The sequence below is a fragment of the Ranitomeya imitator genome, chromosome 4, assembly GCF_032444005.1.
Source record: "Ranitomeya imitator isolate aRanImi1 chromosome 4, aRanImi1.pri, whole genome shotgun sequence".
Lineage (NCBI taxonomy): Eukaryota > Metazoa > Chordata > Amphibia > Anura > Dendrobatidae > Ranitomeya > Ranitomeya imitator.
Genome location: NC_091285.1, coordinates 533,890,602 through 533,915,471, shown reverse-complemented (window position 1 = coordinate 533,915,471; position 24,870 = coordinate 533,890,602). Strand labels below are relative to the sequence as shown.

At 48.2% G+C, this 24,870-nt stretch overlaps 1 protein-coding gene across 2 annotated transcripts in view; it reads right to left on the bottom strand.

Annotated features, from left to right (window-relative positions):
- Positions 1 to 4,545: 4,545 nt before the first annotated feature.
- Positions 4,546 to 24,870, bottom strand: part of KIF7 (kinesin family member 7) — a 109,818-nt gene continuing 89,493 nt past the window's right edge. For both annotated transcript variants that reach the window (XM_069766211.1, XM_069766212.1), the window contains exons 15-19: positions 22,121 to 22,336; positions 20,190 to 20,396; positions 17,193 to 17,391; positions 6,034 to 6,198; positions 4,546 to 5,960 (exon numbers count right to left, since the gene is read on the bottom strand). In XM_069766211.1, the coding sequence (XP_069622312.1) occupies positions 5,563 to 5,960; positions 6,034 to 6,198; positions 17,193 to 17,391; positions 20,190 to 20,396; positions 22,121 to 22,336 (1,185 nt within the window). In that variant the 3' untranslated portion in view covers positions 4,546 to 5,562. The remainder of the gene's footprint in view (positions 5,961 to 6,033; positions 6,199 to 17,192; positions 17,392 to 20,189; positions 20,397 to 22,120; positions 22,337 to 24,870) is intronic.

The following is a 24,870-nucleotide window of genomic DNA, read 5'->3' as shown; positions in this document are numbered from 1 at the left end:
ATTGTTGGCCAATTTGTCCTGAGTACGCTGATACCCCATATATGGGTGTAAACCATTGTTTGGGCGTATGGCAGAGCTCGGAAGGGAAGGAGCGCCATTTGACTTTTCAATGCAAAATTGACTGGAATTGAGATGGGACGCCATGTTGCGTTTGGAGAGCCCCTGATGTGCCTAAACATTGGAACCCCTCACAAGTGACACCATTTTGAAAAGTAGACCCCTTAAGGAACTTATCTAGATGTGTGGTGAGCACTTTGACCCAACAAGTGCTTCACAGAAGTTTATAATGCAGAGCCGTAAAAATAAAAAATCTTATTTTTTCACAAAAATGATCTTTTCGCCCCCAATTTTTTATTTTCCCAAGGGTAAGAGAAGAAATTAGACCACAAAAGTTGTTGTGCAATTTGTCCTGAGTGCGACGATACCCCATATGTGGGGGTAAACCACTTTTTGGGTGCATAGCAGAGCTCGGAAGGGAAGGAGCACCATTTGACTTTTCAATGCAAAATTGACTGGAATTAAGTTGGGACGCCATGTTGGTTTGGAGAGCCCCTGATGTGCCTAAACATTAAAACCCCCCACAAGTGACACCATTTTGGAAACTAGACCCCATAAGGAACTTATCTAGATGTGTTTTGAGAGCTTTGAACCCCCAAATGTTTCACTACAGTTTATAACGCAGAGCCGTTAAAATAATTTTTTTTTTTTTTTTCGCAAAAATTATTTTTTAGCCCCCAGTTTTGTATTTTTACAAGGGTAACATAATAAATTGGACCCCAAAAGTTGATGTCCAATTTGTCCTGAGTACGCTGATACCCCATATGTGGGGGGGAACCACTGTTTGGGCGCATGGCAGAGCTCGGAAGGGAAGGAGCGCCATTTGGAATGCAGACTTAGATGGATTGGTCTGCAGGAGTCACGTTGCATTTGCAGAGCCCCTGATGTACCCAAACAGTACAAACCCCCCACAAGTGACCCCATATTAGAAACTAGACCTCCCAAGGAACTTATCTAGATGTGTTGTGAGAACTTTGAACCCCTAAGTGTTTCACTACAGTTTATAACGCAGAGCCGTGAAAATAAAAATTCTTTTTTTTTTCACAAAAATGATCTTTTCGCCCCCAATTTTTTATTTTCCCAAGGGTAAGAGAAGAAATTAGACCACAAAAGTTGTTGTGCAATTTGTCCTGAGTGCGACGATACCCCATATGTGGGGGTAAACCACTTTTTGGGTGCATAGCAGAGCTCGGAAGGGAAGGAGCGCCATTTGACTTTTCAATGCAAAATTGACTGGAATTAAGTTGGGACGCCATGTTGGTTTGGAGAGCCCCTGATGTGCCTAAACATTAAAACCCCCCACAAGTGACACCATTTTGGAAACTAGACCCCATAAGGAACTTATCTAGATGTGTTTTGAGAGCTTTGAACCCCCAAATGTTTCACTACAGTTTATAACGCAGAGCCGTTAAAATAATTTTTTTTTTTTTTTCGCAAAAATTATTTTTTAGCCCCCAGTTTTGTATTTTCACAAGGGTAACATAATAAATTGGACCCCAAAAGTTGATGTCCAATTTGTCCTGAGTACGCTGATACCCCATATGTGGGGGGGAACCACTGTTTGGGCGCATGGCAGAGCTCGGAAGGGAAGGAGCGCCATTTGGAATGCAGACTTAGATGGATTGGTCTGCAGGAGTCACGTTGCATTTGCAGAGCCCCTGATGTACCCAAACAGTACAAACCCCCCACAAGTGACCCCATATTAGAAACTAGACCTCCCAAGGAACTTATCTAGATGTGTTGTGAGAACTTTGAACCCCTAAGTGTTTCACTACAGTTTATAACGCAGAGCCGTGAAAATAAAAATTCTTTTTTTTTTTCACAAAAATGATTTTTTAGCCCCCAGCTTTGTATTTTTACAAGGGTAACAGAATAAATTGGACCCCAAAAGTTGTTGTTCAATTTGTCCTGAGTACGCTGATACCCCGTATGTGGGGGGGAACCACTGTTTGGGCGCATGGCAGAGCTCGGAAGGGAAGGAGCGCCATTTGGAATGCAGACTTAGATGGATTGGTCTGCAGGCGTCACGTTGCATTTGCAGAGCCCCTGATGTACCCAAACAGTAGAAACCACCCACAAGTGACCCCATATTGAAACTAGACCTCCCATGGAACTTATCTAGATGTGTTGTGAAAACTTTGAACCCCCAAGTGTTTCACTACAGTTTACAACGCAGAGCCGTGAAAATAAAAAATCCTTTTTTTTCCCACAAAAATGATTTTTAGCCCCCCAAATTTTTATTTTCCCAAGGATAACAAGAGAACTTGGACCCAAAAAGTTGTTGTCCAATTTGTCTCGAGTACGATGATACCCCATATGTTGGGGTAAACCCCTGTTTGGGCGCACGGGAGAGCTCGGAAGTGAAGGAGCACTGTTTTACTTTTTCAATGCAGAATTGGCTGGAATTGAGATCGGACGCCATGTCGCGTTTGGAGAGCCCCTGATGTGTCTAAACAGTGGAAACCCCCAATTATAACTGAAACCCTAATCCAAACGCACCCCTAACCCTAATCCCAACTGTAACCCTAACCACACACCTAACCCTGACACACCCCTAATTCTAATCCCAACCCTAATCCCAACCGTAAATGTAATACAAACCCTAACCCTAACCCTAGCCCTAACCCTAGCCCTAACCCTAACCCTAATGGGAAAATGGAAATAAATACATTTTTTTTAATTTTATTATTTTTCCCTAAGGCTAGGTTCACATTGCATTAGGGAAATCCGTTTAGCACTAGCGGATTGCGCTAACGCAATGTCTTTTTAGGTGTCGTGTTTAGTGGTCGCGTTAACGTCCCCGCTCTGGAAGATCGGGGATCGGACCTCGGGCGCGCCGCGGACGCTGCAAGCAGCGTCTGAGGCGCGCCACAAAAGAACGGCACCTTGCTAGCGCGAGCCGAAAATGGCACGCTCTAGCGATGCGCTACACCCGAAAATCACATTGCTGTCAATGGTTGTGCTAACGGACCCGTTGCACGGCGTTAATTGTGACATTTTCGCCGTGCAACGCTGTCCGTTAGCGTTAACCCATTAACGCAATGTGAACCTAGCCTAACTAAGGGGGTGATGAAGGGGGGTTTGATTTACTTTTATAGCGAGTTTTTCATATCGGATTTTTATGATTGGCAGCCGTCACACACTAAAAGACGCTTTTTATAGCAAAAAAGTTTTTGCGTCTCCACATTTTGAGACCTATAATTTTTCCATATTTTGGTCCACAGAGTCATGTGAGGTCTTGTTTTTTGCGGGACGAGTTGACGTTTTTATCGGTTACATTTTCGGACATGTGACAGTTTTTGATCGCTTTTTATTCCGATTTTTTGTGAGGCAGAATGACCAAAAACCAGCTATTCATGAATTTCTTTTGGGGGAGGCGTTTATACCGTTCCGCGTTTGGTAAAATTGATGAAGCAGTTTTATTCTTCGGGTCAGTACGATTACAGCGATACCTCATTTATATCATTTTTTTATGTTTTGGCGCTTTTATACGATAAAAGCTATTTTATAGAAAAAATAATTATTTTGGCATCGCTTTATTCTCAGGACTATAACTTTTTTATTTTTTTGGTTATGATGCTATATGGCGGCTCGTTTTTTGCGGGACAAGATGACGTTTTCAGAGGTACCATGGTTATTTATATCCGTCTTTTTGATCGCGTGTTATTCCACTTTTTGTTCAGCGTTATGATAATAAAGCGTTGTTTTTTGGCTCGTTTTTTTTTTTTTTTTCTTACGGTGTTCACTGAAGGGGTTAACTAGTGGGCCAGTTTTATAGGTCGGGTCGTTACGGACGCGGCGATACTAAATATGTGTACTTTTATTGTTTTTTTTGTTTTTTTTTTATGTAAAGAAATGTATTTATGGGAATAATATTTTTTTTTTTTCTGCTTTATTTAGGATTTTTTTTTTTATTTTTTTTTACAAGTGTGGAAATTTTTTTTTTTACTTTTTCACTTTGTCCCAGGGGGGGACATCACAGATCACCGATCTGACAGTGTGCACAGCACTCTGTTAGATCGGTGATCTGACATACAGCCGGGCAGGATTAGAGCTGCAGCTGCAGCCTGATCCTGACCCGGAAGTGCTCCCTGCAGGACCCGGATGCAGCCCGGCGGCCATTTTGGATCCGGGGACTGCAGGGAGAAGACGCTCGGTACACGGTGAGCACATCACCGTGTACCGATCGTCTCAGGGAAGCCCGCAGGGAGCCCCCTCCCTGCGCGATGCTTCCCTGCACCGCCGGCACACCGCGATCATCTTTGATCGCGGTGTGCCGGGGGTTAATGTGCCGGGAGCGGTCCGTGACCGCTCCTGGCACATAGTGCCGGATGTCAGCTGCGATAGGCAGCTGACACCCGGCCGCGATCGGCCGCGCTCCCCCCGTGAGCGCGGCCGATCGCATATGACGTACTATCCCGTCCATGGGAATTAAGTCCCAGGTCACCTGGACGGGATAGTACGTCATATGGGATTAAGGGGTTAAAGAAGCACTCCTCCCCTCTGAATACATTGCAATCACCATATTTTACAGCACTGTGGACTAATTGCTTATTTTGCCTTTCAACCCAGCTAATTCTTCTCTTTTCCCTGCTCTATGTAGAAACAGGAGGTCCCTTGCCACTGCAATCATCATTCCCCCCTGTAACTCCTGACCCAGCTGCTCCACATCTTCCCCTGCCAGGGACTTTTGCAGTTATGACTCATACAGGAAAAATTGACCTCCTGTTTCTACATAGAGCTTAGAAGGATTCAGCTAGTCAGTTTTTAATCATGTGATATCATAGACTTAATGGAAACAAAAGAATTAACTGAGTAGAAAGGTAAAATGAGCAATTGTAAATACAAAGTGCTATATAATACGATGATTAGAATATATTAAGAGGATAAGGCTGGGTTCACATTACGTTATAGGCGTCCGTTAGACGGACTACGTTACACCGTAGAATAACGCGATTTAACAGTCCGTTAACGCCGCCATTATGTTATATGTCGGACGCATCGCTAGCCCACGCTCACAATTTAGCTATGTGCCGTCATTGAGTGACAGACCCGGAGACGCGGGCTGCAGCGTTTCCGGGTCCATCACTGCTAGCGCAGATAGGGCTAGCAGATGCTCTATCTGTGCTAGCGCCTTGACACATCGACACTTGCGTTAACAGCAGCCCGTTAACGCATGTGTTGAACGGGCTGCTATTAACGCAATATGAACCTGGCCTAACAATTTTGATGTCAGTGCTTCTTTACAGCTAAAGATTTTATTCATTGAGCTTGATCACTTTCTACTATACGAAAACCATAGACACCTTGTAAATGCACCAATAAGTGCTTTTCCCATGGGAGAAGTCCATAATGATCACACCGCTACACTAGACAAACTGGACCTCTGAAGAGTGGGTAACTATAGATGACTCCCTACACAGTAAGTAATAAGTGCTACATTGCCCTTCGTAGATCAGTACACTATCTCCGCAGCTGGTAAGTGAGAGTACACTGGGTATAGGTCTAAAGTGGGTTTTTCCGGACATCAATCATCTCGACATTAGACATGAAAGGCATGACGCTTATGTTACACCTCCGAACATCTCTCCGAGTTTTGGGATGGTACATAACAGGTCTCTGACAAACGCCTTCACTTTGCTGTACCACTCTGGTGTTCAGGGTGTCGATCACTGTTTCTCGATGCCGGAGATCCTCCAGAGCAGCTTGTTCTTCAGAGGGCAGAGAGGATCGTCTCCATGTGGGAGGTAATGGACAATGTATCAAATCGTCCCTGGGCCTCAGGTTTCGGTCAGGAGCGGGAGGTTGATTATTTAGATCTGCAGCAACATTATTTTGCTTTTCTGCGGATCCAATTAAGGAAACTGTGACACCGGGAAGAGCTCGCCCATCACCTACAGGCACTGGAGACAACAACATATGTGTGAGCATGATATTAACACCAAAAGTCACATCAAGCTTCAAGAAATCGCTTACTTTTCCCATGAGTTCCTTGAGGATTAAGAGGAGGAACAGTCATTTTGTTTAATCTCTGACTCAGCTCTTGGTGTGCCCACATATACCAGCCAAGCTCCTTCTCAAGCGTCTGTATTCTACCTTCATATTGTCTCCTGCTTCCAGCCAGTCCCTCACCCATTTGGTCTGAAAAGGTAAAAACAAAATGAATATGTGGCTCTGGCAAAAATTAAGCGACCACTGCAAAATGTTCATTTGTTTCTCTTTATAGCTATATTTTTGAGTAAAATGTAAATCGTTCATTTAGTCTATAAACTTCTGGCAACATGTCTCCGAATTTTCAAGCAATACAGTTTGTTGTTTTTTTTTCTGAAAAAGAAAAATGGTCAAAATTAAATTTAAAAAAAAACCCCAGTGCTTTCAGACCTCAAATAATGCAAAGAAAACAAGTTCATAATCATTTAGAAACAACAATACTAATGTTTTAACTCAGGAAGAGTTCAGAAATCAATATTTTGTGGAATAACCATGATTTTTAATCACAGCTTTCATGTGTCTTGGCATGCTTTCCACCAGTGTTTCACACTGCTTCTGGCGCAAAAATGTAAGCAGTTCTTCCTTGTTTGATGGCTTGTGACTATCCATCATCCTCTTGATTATATTCCAGAAGTTTTCAATGGGGTTCAGGCCTGGAGTTTGGGCTACTCATGGCAGGGTGTATGTACAGTATGTATGTATGTATGTATGTATGTATGTATGTCTGTCTGTCTGTCTGTCTGTCTGTCTGCCTGCCTGCCTGCCTGTATATATATATATATATATATATATATATATATATATATATATATATATATATATGTATGTATGTATGTATGTATGTATGTATGTATGTATGTATGTATGTATGTATGTATGTATGTATGTATATATATATATATATACACACACACACACACACACACACGTACGTACGTACGTACGTATGTATATATATATATATATATATGTATAAAGCTGTGTGTGTGTGTGTGTGTGTGTGTGTGTGTGTGTGTGTGTGTGTGTGTGTGTGTGTGTGTGTGTGTCCGGGATTGGCATCTGCACCGTCGCAGCTACAGCCACAAAATTTTGCACAGTCACACGTCTGGACCCTGAGAGCGTCATAGGCTACGTTGTGAGGTGAAATTTTAACCCCGTGCTTTCCAATTCACCAAACTATTTTGCACCTATGTACATAATGGGGAAAAAGTGAAAGGAAAAGTGTTGGAGGCGTCGCAGCTACAGCCACAAAATTTTGCACAGTCACACGTCTGGACCCCGAGATCGTTATAGGCTATGTTGTGAGGTGAAATTTTAACCCCGCGCTTTCCAATTCACCAAACAATTTTGCCCCTATCTACATAATGGGGAAAAAGTGAAAGGAAAAGTGTTGGAGCCAAATTGACAGCTGCCAGATGTGAACAAGGGGGACTTAAAGAATGAGAGCGATGGCGCCAAAGAGTATATACCGTACAGTTGCTAAGGTGGGGCCCCGACATGGGATACTCACCACACACTAGGATATGAACACACACACACAAAATGCGCCACACACTACCACGTGCTTGAACACATCACCCTCAGCACACATTTCACCACACATACACCAACCTCGCCACATAAAAGTCAAAACACAAAAGTCGCCGCTCAAAACTCGCCACGCGCAAAACTAGGCTCACGTGCAAAACTCACCTCATAGGAACACTCGCCACACGCAAAACTTGCACCCGCGGAAAAATTGCCACATGCACAAAAGTTGCAACACATGCAAAAGTTGCCTCACACAAAACTTGCACATACTCAAAAGGCACCACACATAAAACTCGCCACGCGCAAAACTCGCCATGCGCAAAACTTGCTGCACATAACTTGCTACACTAACCTGTCACATGCAACTCCACACACAAAAAGTTGCTACACGCATGTCGCCACACAAAACTCATCTCACAAAAGTCACTACATGCATGTCGCCACACGCAACTCAACACACACAACTTGACACACGAAACTCGCCCTAAAACACACACAAGTCTGGTATTATCCTTCAAAAATAAAAATCTGATTAATAAGCATACAAACTACAAGAGCAACAAATGTACCATATAGGAAATACGGCAGCTGTCAGTCACATGACCTGTCTATTATGTGTATGTGTGAGCTAATATATACTGCCAAGGGGGAGGGCTTCCTGTTGGCTGGAGATTTATCAGGCTGCCAATTTAGCTTACAAATACTGAGGTAAAAATACTGACCAAATAACGTGTGAACGAGGTCTAATACAGGAGGAAATGACATACAGATATATACTATGTACAGGGGAGATAACACACAGGTATATACTATATACAGGAGAGATGACACACAGGTATATACTATATACAGGAGGAGATGACATACAGGTATATACTATATACAGGAGCAGATGACCTACAGGTATATACTATATACAGGAGGAGATGACATACAGGTATATGCTATATATAGGAGGAGATGACATACAGGTATATACTATATACAGGAGAAGATGACACAGATATATACGGTACTATATACAGGGGAGATGACGACACAGATATATACGGTACTATATACAGGGGAGATGACACACAGGTATATACTATATACAGGACAGGAGGAGATGACATACAGGTATATACTATATATAGGAGGAGATGACCTATAGGTATATACAATATACAGGGGAGATGACACAGCAGGTATATACTATATACAGGGGAGATGACATACAGGTGTATACTATATATAAGGGAGATGACAAACATGTATATACTGAGGTGAAAATGAGAGGTGTAAGGTGAAAATGAAAAGGTGTGAGTGCAAAATGAGAGGAGTGAGGGAAAATAGTGGAGTGATCGGAAAATGACAGATGTGAGGTCGAAATGACAAGTGTTAGGGGGGAATGAGAGGAGTGAGGGGGAAAATAAGAGGTGTGAGGGAGAAAATGAGAGCTGTGAGAGGGAAAAACAGGATTTTTGGTTGCTTACCGTAAAATCTGTTTCTCGGAGCCTTCATTGGGGGACACAGGAACCATGGGTGTATGCTGCTGCCACTAGGAGGCTGACACTATGCAAATAAAAAAGTTAGCTCCTCCTCTGCAGTGTACACCCTACCGACAGGAAGTAGGATATTCAGTTAGTGAGAAAGCAGTAGGAGAAGCAACGTGTAAAAGAGAAAGAATAATAATATAATAATAATAAACTTTATATAGCGCCAACAAAATCCACGGCGCTTCACAGATTAACAGCTTCAAACACTCAGAGTGTTCAAAGAACCCAAACGTAGACAGTAAACAGAGCTGTTCAACTTGGGAGGGTGCTGTGTCCCCCAATGAAGGCTCCGAGAAACAGATTTTACGGTAAGCAACCAAAAATCCTGTTTTCTCTATCGCCTTTCATTGGGGGACACAGGAACCATGGGACGTCCCAAAGCAGTCCTTGGGGTGGGAAAAACAGACTTCCATCAGGTCCGAGGACTCACCACTGCCGCCTGCAGGATTCCTTCTGCCCAGGCTGGAGTCCGCCGTAGTTCGGCGAAACGTGTGGATGGAAGACCAGGTTGCCGCTTTGCAAAGCTGTCGGCGAAAGCCCTGTGACGTACCGCACTGGAAGCGCCGACTGCCCGGGTAGAGTGAGCCTTCATCTCAGGAGGGGGCCCTCTGTGCTTGACCCGGTAAGCTTCCAAAATTGCCGTTCTGATCGAGCGAGCAATCGTCGCCTTGGAAGCCGGCAGGCCTCTACGCACGCCATCAGGGATGGCGAAAAGAGAATCCATCTTTCGGAAAACGGCCGTGCTAGCCAGGGAGATCCTCACTGCCCTGACGAGGTCCAGCCTGTTAAACGATCGCTCCAGAGGATGAGTCGGAGCTGGACAAAAGGAAGGTAGAACGAAGTCCTCGTTGAGGTGGAAAGATGAAAACCACCTCGAGAAAGGAAGGAAGGCGGAGGCCTGGGACCACCTTATCCTGGTGGAAAATCAAGAAAGGAGGTCGGCAGGAAATGGCCGTCAACTGAAAAACGCGGCGGATCGAAGAGATGGACCTGAGAAATGCCACCTTCCGAGATAGAACTGACAGGGAAAACTCCCTGAGAGGCTCAAAGGGGGGAACCCCTAAGAACAACCAACACAACCTTTAAATCCCATGAATCCACAGAGGCCCTGAACGGAGGGGCAGCGTGGACTACTCCTTGAAGGAAGGTCTTAACCTGTGGCTGAGGAGATAAAGTCTTCTTAAAGGGAAGAAGAGCGCAGGAACCTGGTCCTTTTGGGAACTGAGAGCGAAGCCCGAATCCAGTCCTGCCTGAAGGAAAACCAAATGGAAGGCAGGGAAAAAGGACATAGGTTAAAAGCGGTTGGACTCGCATCAGCGAAAGTAAGCCTTCCAGGTACAATAGTAGATCCTGGAAGAAGACGAAGGCTTCCTAGCCTGGATTATAGTGTGACTCATCCGGGCCGAAAGGCCGGACGCTCTTAAAACAGTGGAGTCCACAGCCACGCCGTTAAACTGAGCGACCGATAATTCGGGTGGCAGATCGGACCCTGAGACAGCAGATCGGGTCTGTTTGGAAGGCACCAGGGGTGTCCGCGAGAAGATTGACGATGTCTGCAAACCAAGACCTCCTGGGCTAATCCGGGACGATCAGAATGACCGGCACCCATCCCGCCTTGATCTTTTTCGACAGCTTGGAAAGCAAGGGAAGGGGTGGGAACCGATAGGGGAGCAGGAACTGCGACCAAGGAATGGCCAAAATGTCAACACCACTGAGAGGAACACGGGACCCTGGGCCGACCCGAGGGACCTCCTGTTCAATCGGGACGCCATGAGGACCACCTCTGGAGTCCCCCATCGAAGAGCAATCCGACAGGAAACCTCCTGAAGTACCATTCCTCTGCCGCGAGGCCCTCGAAGCCGAGGAAGTCGGCGGCCTAAATGTCCACGCCGGGGACATGCACTGCGGAGCTCACCAGGACCATTGCCTCTGTCCAAAGGAGGATCCTGGAATCTCGGCCGAGGCCAGAGAACGCCGAGTCCACCCCTGGTGGTAGACGTATGCCACTGCTGTGTCATTGTCTGTCTGGGTTCGAATTGGCAGGCTGCTGAGAATCCTTACCCAGTGAAGGCAAGACCGAAAGATGATCCGGAACTCGAGAACATTGATCGGCAAAGAGGACTCCTGCGCCGACCAACAACCCTGAAAGAACAGGAGACAAAGCCCCGCGCCTCCGCCGAGCGGGCTGGCGTCTGTCGTCACCACCTGCCAGGGAACTGGAAGGAAGGATATGCTGAGAAGGATCTACTCTGGGATAAGAGAAGTGACCTCGGCCACCAGTCGAGGAACCATTTGACCCGGGAGAAAACCGGATCGGACGATGCAGGGAGAAGACAGACCTGTCCCCTGTGATAGAATAGCCTGCTGAAGAAGTCTTGAATGAAACGGGCGAAGGGAAAATTGCTTCCGATGTTGCAACCAACCTCCTTAGGGCCTTTAAGGCCCATCGGAAAGGAGGGGAGCCGAGAACCAAGCGAACTTCCTGACAAAGGAGGGATATCTTGTCTTCGGGCGCCTGAAACCGAAATTCCTGAGCCTCCATGGAAGCGATTACTGAACGAGGGGATATCGTCCTGAAGTGTCTACGACGAAACTTCTTGTTCAGCAAATTGAGATCCGGACTGGGACGAACCTTGTCGTTCTCTGTCAGTACAAAAAGATTCGAAGAGAAGCCTGTGAACCGTTCCTGTTCTGGGACGGGAACGATTACTCCGGATTTAAGGAGGGAAACAATGGCAGTAAAGAAAACCCGGGACTAGAGCGGGGTCTCTCGTAGGTTGGGATTTGAAGAAAACGATCCCAGGACCGTGAAATGAAGATTTTGTGTCTAGAGGTAACAGGTGCCCTGGCCCATGCGACCTCTGCTGAGGAGACCCAGACGTCCCTGAGGAACAGGAGACGGTTGCCCAGTCTGAGAAACGGACTGGGGTCTAGTCGTGGGTCATGCCTAGGTGGAACTTCCAGTCCTGGACCTGGAGAATCCACCTTAGGAGTAGCGGGCACGCCAGGAAAGAGTGAGCCGAAGAATACCTTCTTCTCTTAAGGTGCCTGTGGCCTCTGCAGTTGCGAAGAAGAATCTGATGCCGCAAAACTACGAGAAAGGTCGAAAAGACCAAAGTAGCCGCCTAAGGTGGAGAAGGGGACTGGTGCCACCAGTGGCGACCTTAATAATTTGGTCCAGCTTGGAACCGAAAGGACGTGAACCTTGAAAAGGCAGGCTAGTGAGGGACTTCTTCGATGACTTGAGCCAAACAGTGCGACAGCTGGCAACGACATTACTGGGCGCCTGTGCGGCAGAAGACGCGACGTCCCGGGAACAAATTATTCCCCGGCATGAGTAATCTGGGTGGCAAGTTCCGCCAGCCGGTCTGACGGAGCTCCAGCTTGAATGCCCCAACGGAGTTGTTTAGCCCCTCAGATACAGACTTCGAAACCCATGAGGAAGCCAAAGCCGGGCATTGGGATGATGCGGCAGTTTCGAAAGCCGACTTCACGAAGGATTCCATGATCCCATCGATGGAATCTTTCAGAGCTGCCCACCGGACAGCGTAAGGACTGTGTTGGTGGCAAGTCTAGCAGCCGACGGATCCACAGGGGGAGAGGTCGTTCTCCAACGCCTCTCATTCCGGTTGGCAATGAGATCCGGAGGAAAGAGACTCCAAGACGCTTGTCTCTTTGAGAACGTCTGGTCGAATTCGCTCTCTCTGGCCAGAAGCTCCTCGAATTCAGGATGAGGAGCAAATACCTTGGGAGGTAGTTTAGACCGTCTAAACGAAACCGCCTGATCTGTGGGCTTCGTAGAGGAATCTTCGATGCCACAGGTCTGATTGGTCGCTCCAATGAGGCTTTGAACCATATCCCTCATGTTAGCGATTTGGTTCGAATCCGGCCCCAAATTATCCTCCGAAGGCGCATCAGAGAAAGCCTCGCCTGACTCAGCGGAGGAGGATCGGGAGGACGCCGACCGCAGAGGAGGACCGAGTGGCGAGATGGAGCGAGAAGAGGACTCAGACCGGCGTTCCTGTCTGGACCTTTTGCAGCTAGCCTTGAAGGGCTTGGACGGAGCTTCCTGCGACCCGGTGGCTACTGCGGGGGTCTGCAGGGGTAACCGATCCAGCACGGAAACCAGGGTTTGAGACACCCCTGTTAAATTGGCCACCGATTAAGACAGAGAGGAGGCCCAGCCTGGGATGGGTATCACTCTGGGGCGGATCGGCTGGGGGATCCTGGGCGGTGGGAACAATCGGGTTGCTGCAGGACAGACATAGCGGAGTGTCAGTCTGCGGTGCAGAGCTACTTACGGCAGACGAAATCTGGAGGAAGCTGTCCGGCTAGATGGTATGGACCTCCGGCGAGAAATAGACCCTTAGGCAGGAGGGTGGTAAGGCCTGCTGCCGTAATCTTGATCGATCTGCGTTGCTTAAAATTAACTTTCAATGCTGGGGTTCGAGCTCACAGCTCTCTGTTTGCAAGCCTGCACACCTTACCACTGTACTACATCACTCTCTTGTTCCGGAGGAGGGGACTCGTGGTTCAGGAGTCCCAAGATGGCGCCGGTGGGAGGAGAAAAGGCGGTTCTCAGTGAAATTGTCGGGCGGGAGAAAAGCCCGCCCGACAAACAAGGAAAGGGGGCGGAGTCCGGCACCGGAAGTAGGCCCAGGCAGAAGCCGGGGCCTAAATTAGCGATCGGTGACCGGCATGGAAGGGCCGCAGCGGAGAACAGTGCGCCGCAGAAGGCGATGGGTGAGCGGCCGCCTACAGCGGCGGGAGTAGCGCAGCCGCAGGTCCAAAGCGGTGTGGCGGTCTGGCAAGCTGCCGCGCTGAGGGAGGATGAGCGGCACTGTAAGCGGCCAGAGGGACGCAGCTGCAGGGGGCCCGAAGTGATGCGGCGGCCGGCAAAGCCGCCGCGCTGAAAAGAAATGAACGGCCGCATACAGCGGCCGGAGCAGGGAAGCCAGAGAGGGCCGAAGCGATGTGGCGGCTGGGAAGCCGCCGCGCTGAAAAGAACGGCCGCATACAGCGGCCAGAGCGATGCGACTGCTGGCAAAGCCACCCCGCAGAAAAGAAATGAACGGCCGCAAACAGCGGCCAGAGCAGGGGAGCCACTGAGGGCCGAAGCCGCCGCGCTGAAGCTGGGGCTGGGAAGCCTGCAGGACCCGAGGCAGAAATGTCCCCCCCCCCCTGAGCAAGGCCACGCAGATAGCGTGCCTGGACAAGAAGCGGCGCGGTGGTCCATAAAGGCAGCTGCGCCGGGACAGGGAGGCCACATCCACGGAAGTGGCGCGGCTGAAAAGAGATGCGATTCGCATCAGAAAACCCCCTAAATAGGAACCCCTTTTTTTTTTTTTTCTGGGATCCAGGGAAGCCACAGGGTGGGGCGGGAAAATACTCACCTAAACATCCCCCGCCGGTACTAACCTGGAAGGAATGAGACGTCCACGGAGCTGATGGACGTCCTCGTCTCCTCCGACCGACAGGCTCTGGTGGGCGAGTGGGTGGGGGCCGGAGCCAGGACCGGACTTCTGAGCACGCTTGTGTGCTAGGATCTTGGTCCTGGAGAGGGATCTATGAGGATACGGGATGGCAGTACATGCCGTACTCATAGTCCGCATAGTGGGACTACAGGTGTGACTGTTCACCCTGTATCCCTCCGGAAAAAACCTGAAAGGAAACGACGCACATTGAGGTAGATAAGGGTCTAATGAAAGACCCGTGTCCACCTCCTACTGACACTAAGCTAAACTTAATATCCTACTTCCTGTCGGTAGGGTGTACACTGCAGAGGAGGAGCTAACTTTTTTATTTGCATAGTGTCAGCCTCCTAGTGGCAGCAGCATACACCCATGGTTCCTGTGTCCCCCAATGAAAGGCGATAGAGAAATGAAAGATGTGATGGGGAAAACGAGAGGCGTGATGGGAAAATAAGAGAAGTGACGTGCTATAACTTACCACAGATATATACTATGCCCAGGCAACGCCGGGCTCTTCAGCTAGTGTATATATGTATATATATATATATATATATATATATATATATATATATATATATATATATATATATATATATATATATATATATATATATATACACACACACTAGATTGTGGCCCGATTCTAACGCATCGGGTATTCTAGAATATGCATGTCCCCGTAGTATATGGACAATGATGATTCCAGAATTCGCGGCAGACTGTGCCCGTCGCTGATTGGTCGAGGCAACCTTTATGACATCATCGTCGCCATGGCAACCATTATGACATCTACGTCGATACTGTGCCCGTCGCTGAATCAGAAACGTGGGATTTCTACGTTCTTTATGACATCATCGTCGCTGTGCCCGTTGCTGATTGATTGGTCGAGGCCACCAGGCCTCGACCAGAGACGCGGGATGTCTACGTTCTTTATGACATCATCGTCGCTGTGCCCGTTGCTGATTGGTCGAGGCCACCAGGCCTCGACCAATCAGACGCGGGATTTCTACGTCCTTTATGACATCATCGTCGCTGTGCCCGTTGCTGATTGGTCGAGGCCTGGCGGCCTCGACCAATCAGAGACGCGGGATTTCTACGTCGATGCTGTGCCGGTCTCTGATAGGTCGAGGCCTGGCGGCCTCGACCAATCAGAGAGCCGGGATTTCCAGGACAGACAGACAGACGGAAAAACCCTTAGACAATTAGATATATAGACTAGATTGTGGCCCGATTCTAACGCATCGGGTATTCTAGAATATGCATGTCCCCGTAGTATATGGACAATGATTCCAGAATTCGCGCCAGACTGTGCCAGTCGCTGATTGGTCGAGGCAACCTTTATGACATCATCGTCGCCATGGCAACCATTATGACATCATCGTCGCTGTGCCCGTTGCTGATTGGTCGAGGCCTGGCAGCCTCGACCAATCAGAGACGCAGGATGTCTACGTCCTTTATGACATCATCGTCGCTGTGCCCGTTGCTGATTGGTCGAGGCCTGGCAGCCTCGACCAATCAGAGACGCAGGATGTCTACGTCCTTTATGACATCATCGTCGCTGTGCCCGTTGCGGATTGGTCGAGGCCTGGCGGCCTCGACCAATCAGAGACGCGGGATTTCTACGTCGATGCTGTGCCGATCTCTGATTGGTCGAGGCCTGGCGGCCTCGACCAATCAGAGAGCCGGGATTTCCAGGACAGACAGACGGAAGAACCCTTAGACAATTATATATATAGATATATATAACTAAGGCACAAAAATGTAACTTTTTCTGTGAGATGTAGGAAACGCCGACCTGCATGGTCCTTTCTATGGTTCTACCTATGACAATGTCTGTTACTGCTGAGATTAAATGGTTGATAAGACATTGCCTCCTCTAACAAAATTGCTGAAGGGGTTGTCTCAACCCAGACATCTGTCTTGAATCTTTATAATCTCACAGGTGGTCATCTGGCTAATTTTTTTTTGTAACGTGAGTAAACACACTAAGATATTGATATATTAAAGGGATTGCCCAGTAAATACAAGTTATCACCTATCCAAAGAATACGCAATAACTTCCTGATTGGTGGGGTTCCCATTGCTCGAACAGACACAGATCAGCAAATTTGTGAATTTTTATTCCTGAATAGGCACATCTATCCCAGTCACAAAATGGCGATGCAGATCGAACACCCGATCACCGCTTGATTAATCTCCTTTGAGGCTGCTGTAAAAACACACTGTAACGCTTGGCAGCCCCATAGCAAATGGAAAGAGCAGCGGTTGAGCGCATGCACTGCTGCTCCATTGTAATGGGGATTAAAGTTCTGCCGAATGATGCAGATACAAGCTGTCAGATCCCCACCGGTCTAAGTTGGCACTAATTCTGCAGATAGGCGATTTAATTTTCTAAACTGTAAACTACCTTTCATATTCATGTCATATTTTACAGTTATAGTAATATCCTCATTAATATTGTTTAGTAATCAAGGAAAAAAAATCTTTGCACAGTTATAGGAGGGGAAAAAGATCCAGGAACCATTGCAAAATAAGCACAAATGGCATAAGTGGTTTATAAAAAGAACCCAGGGTCTGTGCTAAGCTCTGACGAGGACGTGCTCACCTTGACACTGTTTCAGCAGGAGTTGTATGTTGCGCTCATGCTCCTGTTGCTGCAGGGTAAGCTGGCGATCCATTTCTAAGCGCTGTCGTTCCAATGCAACCTCAAGCCAGTATACCAGGCGCTGCTGCTCCTCCAACTTCATTTCCAGTTCTGAGAAAGAAATCTGTAATTTGTGTTCCTCTTCGCGCAATGTAACTACCTGTAGAAAACCAAATGTAACCAAGAAAGGAACATCAACGTTGAGTACTGGTATTTCCTTTATCAGGCGGGTATGCTCTGCAATCCGCCAGAAAAACCACTTCATTAATCAATGAAAACAATTAACTTATGCAATGTAAAAACGACTAGTTGTTCACATGTTCAACCTTTGGAGCTTCTTTTATCAGCTTCAGTTTTCCAAACACACGAAGAGGTTAAAAGAAGTGACCTGACCAATCTTCAGGTGGCTTCTGCTTGGAAGATGCTCACTAATTTATACAGTACAAGTAAAAGAAAAAATGGTGGCGGCGAAAACGACCAAAAAGATAATGCAAAAGAAGCTTCAGGAAAAGAAATGCTGGTGTTTCTTGAAGCGTCTTGTGTATGCACATACCCTAATGCTGTTAGCCTAAAGCAGTACCACCAAAAGGGGATGTCCACCTAATTCGCTGTATGAAGTATGACTTAAAGTGAACCTGACCCCTGATACATGCTGTCTAATCCGTGGGCAACTTGTATCACACACTGGTTGAGCAATCTCAACACTGGAGTGTTTCAGAGAAGAACATACTTTTAATAGCCGCTGCGGACTGAGCCGTGTGGCAGACTAGTTGAGTCCCGTTGACTTCTCCCCCCCCCCAGTGACTGACAGGTCTCTGCCTACATGCGCATATAAGCAGAGACTTGTCAGTGTCCGCAGGACTAGAAAAGCCACTGGAAACTCAACTGTTGGACTAGTATGCTATGCAGCTCAGTCCTGGGCGGCTATTAAAAGTATGACTTTCTCTGAAGCACCGCAGAATCTATAATATAACGCTGGGAGCGTCACTCTGTCCGAAGCCTTTATAGACTGCGCAGGCGCAAGCGCCGGCGCAGTCTGGCCCCCACAGAGTGACGCTCCCAAGGAGATCGCGGTATGCGTAAACACTGAACGCATACTGCGATCTCCACCGGAGAGTCAGGGACCGTGGACACGCCAGGAGGGTGAGTATTATATTCACCTGTCCTCCGTTCCAGCGCTGCGTGCAGCTCCGTCTCCCGGCTCCTCTGCTGTGACGCTGGCGCCGGAAAGCGCGGACTGCGCAGGCGCCGATTCCTGCTGCCGGAATCGGCGCCTGCGCAGTCCGCGCTTTCCGGCGCCATTTTCTTGAAGACACACTCCGGCTCCACTGCAGGTGTGTCTTCAAGAAAATGGCGCCGGAAAGCGCGGACTGCGCAGGCGCCGATTCCTGCTGCCGGAATCGGCGCCTGCGCAGTCCGCGCTTTCCGGCGCCATTTTCTTGAAGACACACTCCGGCTCCACTGCAGGTGTGTCTTCAAGAAAATGGCGCCGGAAAGCGCGGACTGCGCAGGCGCCGATTCCGGCAGCCGGAATCGGCGCCTGCGCAGTCCGCGCTTTCCGGCGCCATTTTCTTGAAGACACACCTGCAGTGGAGCCGGACGATAGGTGAGTATGGTATTTTTTTTTTTTTATATGGCAGCAGCATACGGGGGGCATATAATACAATGGTGGCGCAGGATGGCAGCAGCACATGACAGAACGGGCGCAGGATGGCAGCAGCACATGACAGAACGGGCGCAGGATGGGAGCAGCACATGACAGAACGGGCGCAGGATGGCAGCAGCACATGACGGAACGGGCGCAGGATGGCAGCAGCACATGACAGAACGGGCGCAGGATGGCAGCAGCACATGACAGAACGGGCGCAGGATGGGAGCAGCACATGACAGAACAGGGGAGCAGGATGGGAGCAGCACATGACAGAACAGGGGAGCAGGATGGGAGCAGCACATGACATAACGGGGGCGCAGGATGGCAGCAGCACATGACAGAACGGGCGCAGGATGGCAGCAGCACATGACAGAACAGGGGAGCAGGATGGGAGCAGCACATGACAGAACGGGGGCGCAGGATGGGAGCAGCACATGACAGAATGGGGGCGCAGGATGGGAGCAGCACATGACAGAATGGGGGCGCAGGATGGAGCAGCACATGACAGGATGGAGCAGCAAATGACAGAATGGAGGCGCAGGATGGGAGCAGCACATGACAGAACGGGGGTGCAGGATGGGAGCAGCACATGACAGAACGGGGGCGCAGGATGGGAGCAGCACATGACAGGATGGGGATGCAGGATGGAGCAGCACATGACAGAACGGGGGCGCAGGATGGAGCAGCACATGACAGGATGGGGACGCAGGATGGAGCAGCACATACCAGGATGGAGACCATATACCAATATAAATGCTCGCCACCCGGGTGTAGAACGGGTTCAATAGCTAGTCAATAATACCTGGCTGAGATCACGCAGCCTGTGTGATACTTGCTGCCCATGGATTCTCCCATTCTCTTTAAAATGATAACCATAAATCCATCAGGAAATATTAATACTTGTCTTACCTTTGGCCAACTATAGATAGGCCAGAACATAAAATCATTAACCGTTCTAGTTCCACGGCTCCTACCAATTCTGACAACACAAATAGGTCTCCGCTGACTGGAGACCTTACGTTCGTTTTCATAACATGAGTAATACTGCTCCATTAAAACTCACTTTAACAGCGGGAATCAGTGGTGTGCCCAACTGATTACAATAAAACAAATCAGTAAAAAGCTTTACTTTGGACCTCTGTCCTGAAAAAATTGAAATAAGTCTGGAATAATAGGACGCAGTACTACTACTTCAGTCTGGATCAGTACGACAGACACTAGACTCTAAAATCAAAAAAAATTTAAGACATTCCATTTACATTCTCCTTACTCTTTGAAACATGGCGTGGAAAGACAGCAATGCATACCTTGTCAAAATATTTACACAGGAGAGCCCGAGTTTCTGAGGACGACAGATAACTGAGCTTTGCCATCAGGTTCATCTCACACTGGGAGAGAAGGCTGGCGGAGGCACGGAGAACCCGCTGTCTGCGAGTAATGGATTCATTCTTGTATTCGATCGCAGCATCGAGAGCTTCTATGGCCTCATCCAGCTGGAAAAGAATCCGCTCTTCCTAAGTGGGGAGAAGCGAGAGGCGTCACAGAACGTAACAGAGAATGACAAGTGTCAGAGTCTTGCTCTAATCAAAATTACTTTTGTTTGTCACGTTTAATAAAGCATGCTTATAAGAATTTATATTACAATGAATAAAAATAAGTAAATGACTACGTGGTTTGCCTGCTATAGACAATCGTGTTTTGCGAGAGGAGTTCCTTCGCAATAAGCTTATCACAGGTTGTCCCTTTAAAACCCCCAACACCAGCTAAAATCTGTGGGGGAACTTGGCATCAAATCTTTAACTTTCCTGCAGCGCCACCACAGGGGACATGAAGCATTACACAGAGCCCACTGTACACAGTTTTTCTCTCCAGGAATACAGGATTCCTAACTATCAGTGTTCTTAATTTATTTTTGACAAAAAAAGACAAAAAAGTCCTAAGAGCCATTATTTGTACTAAATGTCTAACTGGGGGTCTGTATGTGGGGGAGACAGGGCAAAAACTTAGAACAAGGCTGAATTCTCATTGCCACACAATAAGAGAAAAAAAGAATGGACCTACCAGTAGCAAAACATTTTTGTCTCCCTGGTCATAGCATCATTGACATGAAATTACTTGTTTTAAAAGGTAATTTCAAATCTCAGAAAGACAGAAGAGTCTGAGTATAAACTCATGAGGACCTTTGACACACTCACTGCAGGAATGAATGTGTCACATGGATTTTTGTCTATTTACATCAATTAAGGAATTTGCTCTTCAGACCTTCTGGGGTCATCACAACACAGAACCAGACCTATTCAGAGGACCATAAAACATTAAGACTTTCTTATCTATGAACTGTTCCAATATCTAGGTCTATTCCTCTTACAATGATAATTCTGCTTCACGTCACTTGTCTTATCTGTTTCCTTCTTTCTCTCTGTGCTGTGTTGTGTATAAGTATGTGATTCTTCAGAATTTGCTTTAGTCTGTGCCTGATGAAGATACCCGAGTAGCCTCAAAAGCTTGCAATTTGTTACCATCTTTTTAGTTAGCCATTAAAAGGTATCAACCACTGAGGACTCTCACGTCTAAATATTTTTCTAAGAGCCATTGTGTTCTAACAATTAATGTGGAGAAGGGAATTTTTGTAAAATTGACATCCATCACTTATTCACAGGACAGGTAATAAATGTCTGATCGATGGGTTTTCCACTGCTGAAACCGCAACGTGGATTCGGACACTAAAGTGGGCCCCTGTGTAAGAACAGTATATGGATGCTAGTAATCCAATAGCTCTTCATATGTCAGCCCTTTATGTGTTTACTGCTTTGGAGGTGAAAATCGGCCCCTTTACCTATTGGGCCCTGGTGCAGTGGCTCAGGTTGCAGAAAGGATATGTCTGGGTCAACACTCATTAGAATGCGGTTTTAGAATTATCCACTCTTCATGACAAAACCTCGCTGATACTCCATTCAAAACCTATGAATATATCTGTTTCCGCCGACACCATAGACACTGACGGAAGCATCTCAGCGAGCTCATCTGCCGCTCTCCTATGCTGTGGCCATGCAGCGAGAGGGACCATGGTACCTGGGTGGTCTCCATTATAGTAATCAATGGGTGTTCCAGCAATGAAGTCCCCAGCAATCAGACATTTATCACTTATGCCGCGGATAGCTGATAAATGTCAACTTTAAGAAAATTTCTTGAAAAGGCCAAAATAAAACCCCACATAACATTTATTGAAGAAAATCACCTCCGCAGAAAGCAGGCTCCCTTGGCGCAGCTTTTCATCTATGTCCACTCTCTGCTTTAACAGCAGCTCTTTCTCATGTCTCAGATTGTTGATTTCATCTCGTATACGCTGCTGGTCGCAAGCGCTGCCCTGGCGAAGCTGTCCACTCTTTTCCGACAACTCCTTCTCTAAATCTTCAATGCGGCTTGACACCCTGAAGATATCATTGCTCAGAGCCTAAAAGTGGCAGAACAGGCTCATCAACATAATTACCTAACAGTACAATTGATTTGCAGAAAAGAACTACCTTTATAGCATAAAGTAACAACACTATAATTGTCAGACATGCAGAAAACATGGGGTGCATTTTTCAAGTACATGGAAGTGTCAGAAATAGGGATTTTTGTGTGTACTCACCGTAAAATCCTTTTCTCCGAGCCACTCATTGGGGGACACAGGACCATGGGTTATGCTGCTGTCACTAGGAGGCTGACACTAAGCTGAGACAAAAAAAGGTTAGCTCCTCCCCTGCAGTATACACCCTTGTACTGGCTTCCAGACACCCAGTTCAGTGCAAAAGCAGTAGGATAGTAACAATATAACAAGTAACAATAGAATATAACATGTCAAACAAACAGTCAAGATCAAAAAACAAGATCACGAGCCGAAAGGCTACCAGGGTGGGTGCTGTGTCCCCCAATGAGTGGCTCGGAGAAAAGGATTTTACGGTGAGTACACACAAAAATCCCTATTTCTCCTTCGCCTCATTGGGGGACACAGGACTATGGGACGTCCCAAAGCAGTCCCTGGGAGGGAAACAATACAACCAAATAACTCCGTGTACCATCTGACTACAAATGCGCAACGGCCGCCCGCAGAATACGCCTGCCAAGGGCCGCGTCTGCAGAGGAGTGAATGTGAACATTGTAATGCTTTGTGAAAGTATGCAGGCTGGGCCACGTTGCGGCCTTGCAAACATGCTCCGCTGTTGCCTGGTGCCGGATGGCCCAGGAAGCACCCATCGACCGAGTGGAGTGAGCTCTAATCCCCGCCGGGATAGGACTGCCCCTGACCCGATAGGATTCCTGGATAGCAGATCGGATCCATCTGGCTATCGTGGATTTAGACGCAGCCAAACCCTTTCTGTGACCCTCCGGGAGCACGAAAAGGGCGTCCGATTTTCTGAAGTGAGCCGTTCTGGAAATGTACCTCCTGAGGGCCCTTACCACGTCCAGAGTATGGAGAGCCTTCTCGACCCTATGTTTGGGCTGCGGGCAAAAGGAGGGAAGAATGATGTCCTCATTGAGGTGGAAAGATGAGACCACCTTCGGAAGAAACGCCGGAGAAGGACGTAGGACTACCTTGTCCTGATGAAAGGCAAGGAAAGGAGCCCGGCAGGATAAAGCGGCGAGCTCTGAAACCCTTCTGATGGACGTCACCGCTACCGGGAAGGCAACCTTCCAAGAGAGGACAGAGAGCGGAACGTCTTGAAGGGGTTCGAACGGAGGTTCCTGAAGAACCCCCAGGACCAAGTTGAGATCCCAGGTCTCTAGCGGCATCCTGTAGGGAGGAACCACATGGGAGACTCCCTGGATGAAAGTCCTGACCTGAAGGTTGGTGGCGATCCTACGCTGGAAAAGCACGGATAACGCTGAGATCTGACCTTTGAGGGAACTCAGGGCCAAACCGGAGTCCAGACCAGACTGAAGGAAATTCAAGATGCAAGGGATAGAGAAAACGAGAGGAGGGTGACCCCGGAGCCTGCACCATGAGAAGAAGGTTTTCCAGACGCGGTGGTAGATGGAGGCGGAAGACGCCTTGCGAGCACTTAACATGGTGGGGATGACCTGCTGAGAGAAACCGGCACGAGTTAGAATCCAGGTTTCAACAGCCACGCCGTTAAACGTAGGGCCCCTGAGCTCTGATGGTAGATCGGTCCTTGGCGAAGCAGGTCTGGGCGGTCTGGCAACCGCAAGGGAACGTCGGCTATGAGCTGAACGAGCTCCGCGTACCAAGCGCGACGAGGCCAGTCTGGGGCGACCAAGATGACTGGAACTCCCTCTGTCTTGATCTTTCGGATCACCTTCGGCAGTAAGGGAAGGGGAGGGAACACGTATGGGAGCTGAAAATGATGCCACGGAGAAATCAGCGCGTCCACTCCTATGGCCTGGGGATCCCGAGATTGAGCAATGAAGTTGTGGACTTTGGTGTTCAATCTGGACGCCATCAGATCCACGTCCGGGGTCCCCCAGCGAAGACAGATCTGGTGAAAAACCTCTGGGTGGAGTTCCCACTCCCCCGAGGCAAGGCCCTGGCGGCTCAGGAAGTCCGCCGCCCAGTTCTCGACTCCCGGAATGTGCACCGCAGAGATGATGGAATGGTTGGTTTCGGCCCAACGAAGGATGAGGGAGACTTCCTGCATCGCCGCCCTGCTGCGGGTACCCCCCTGGTGGTTGATGTAAGCCACCGACGTGACGTTGTCCGATTGGACTCGTATTGGGTGACCCGCGAGCAGGGCGTGAAAGCGACTCAGTGCAAGTCTGATAGCACGAATCTCCAGGATGTTGATGGGGAGTTTGGATTCCCGAACTGTCCAGCGGCCCTGGGCAGAGTGGTGGAGGAACACCGCCCCCCAGCCAAGAAGACTGGCGTCGGTAGTTACCACTAACCAGCGGATCGGGAGGAAGGACTTCCCCTGGAGAAGAGATGGGCCCAGGGTCCACCATACGAGAGATTGTCTGACCCGCGGGGACAGGGGACAAGGGCGGTCG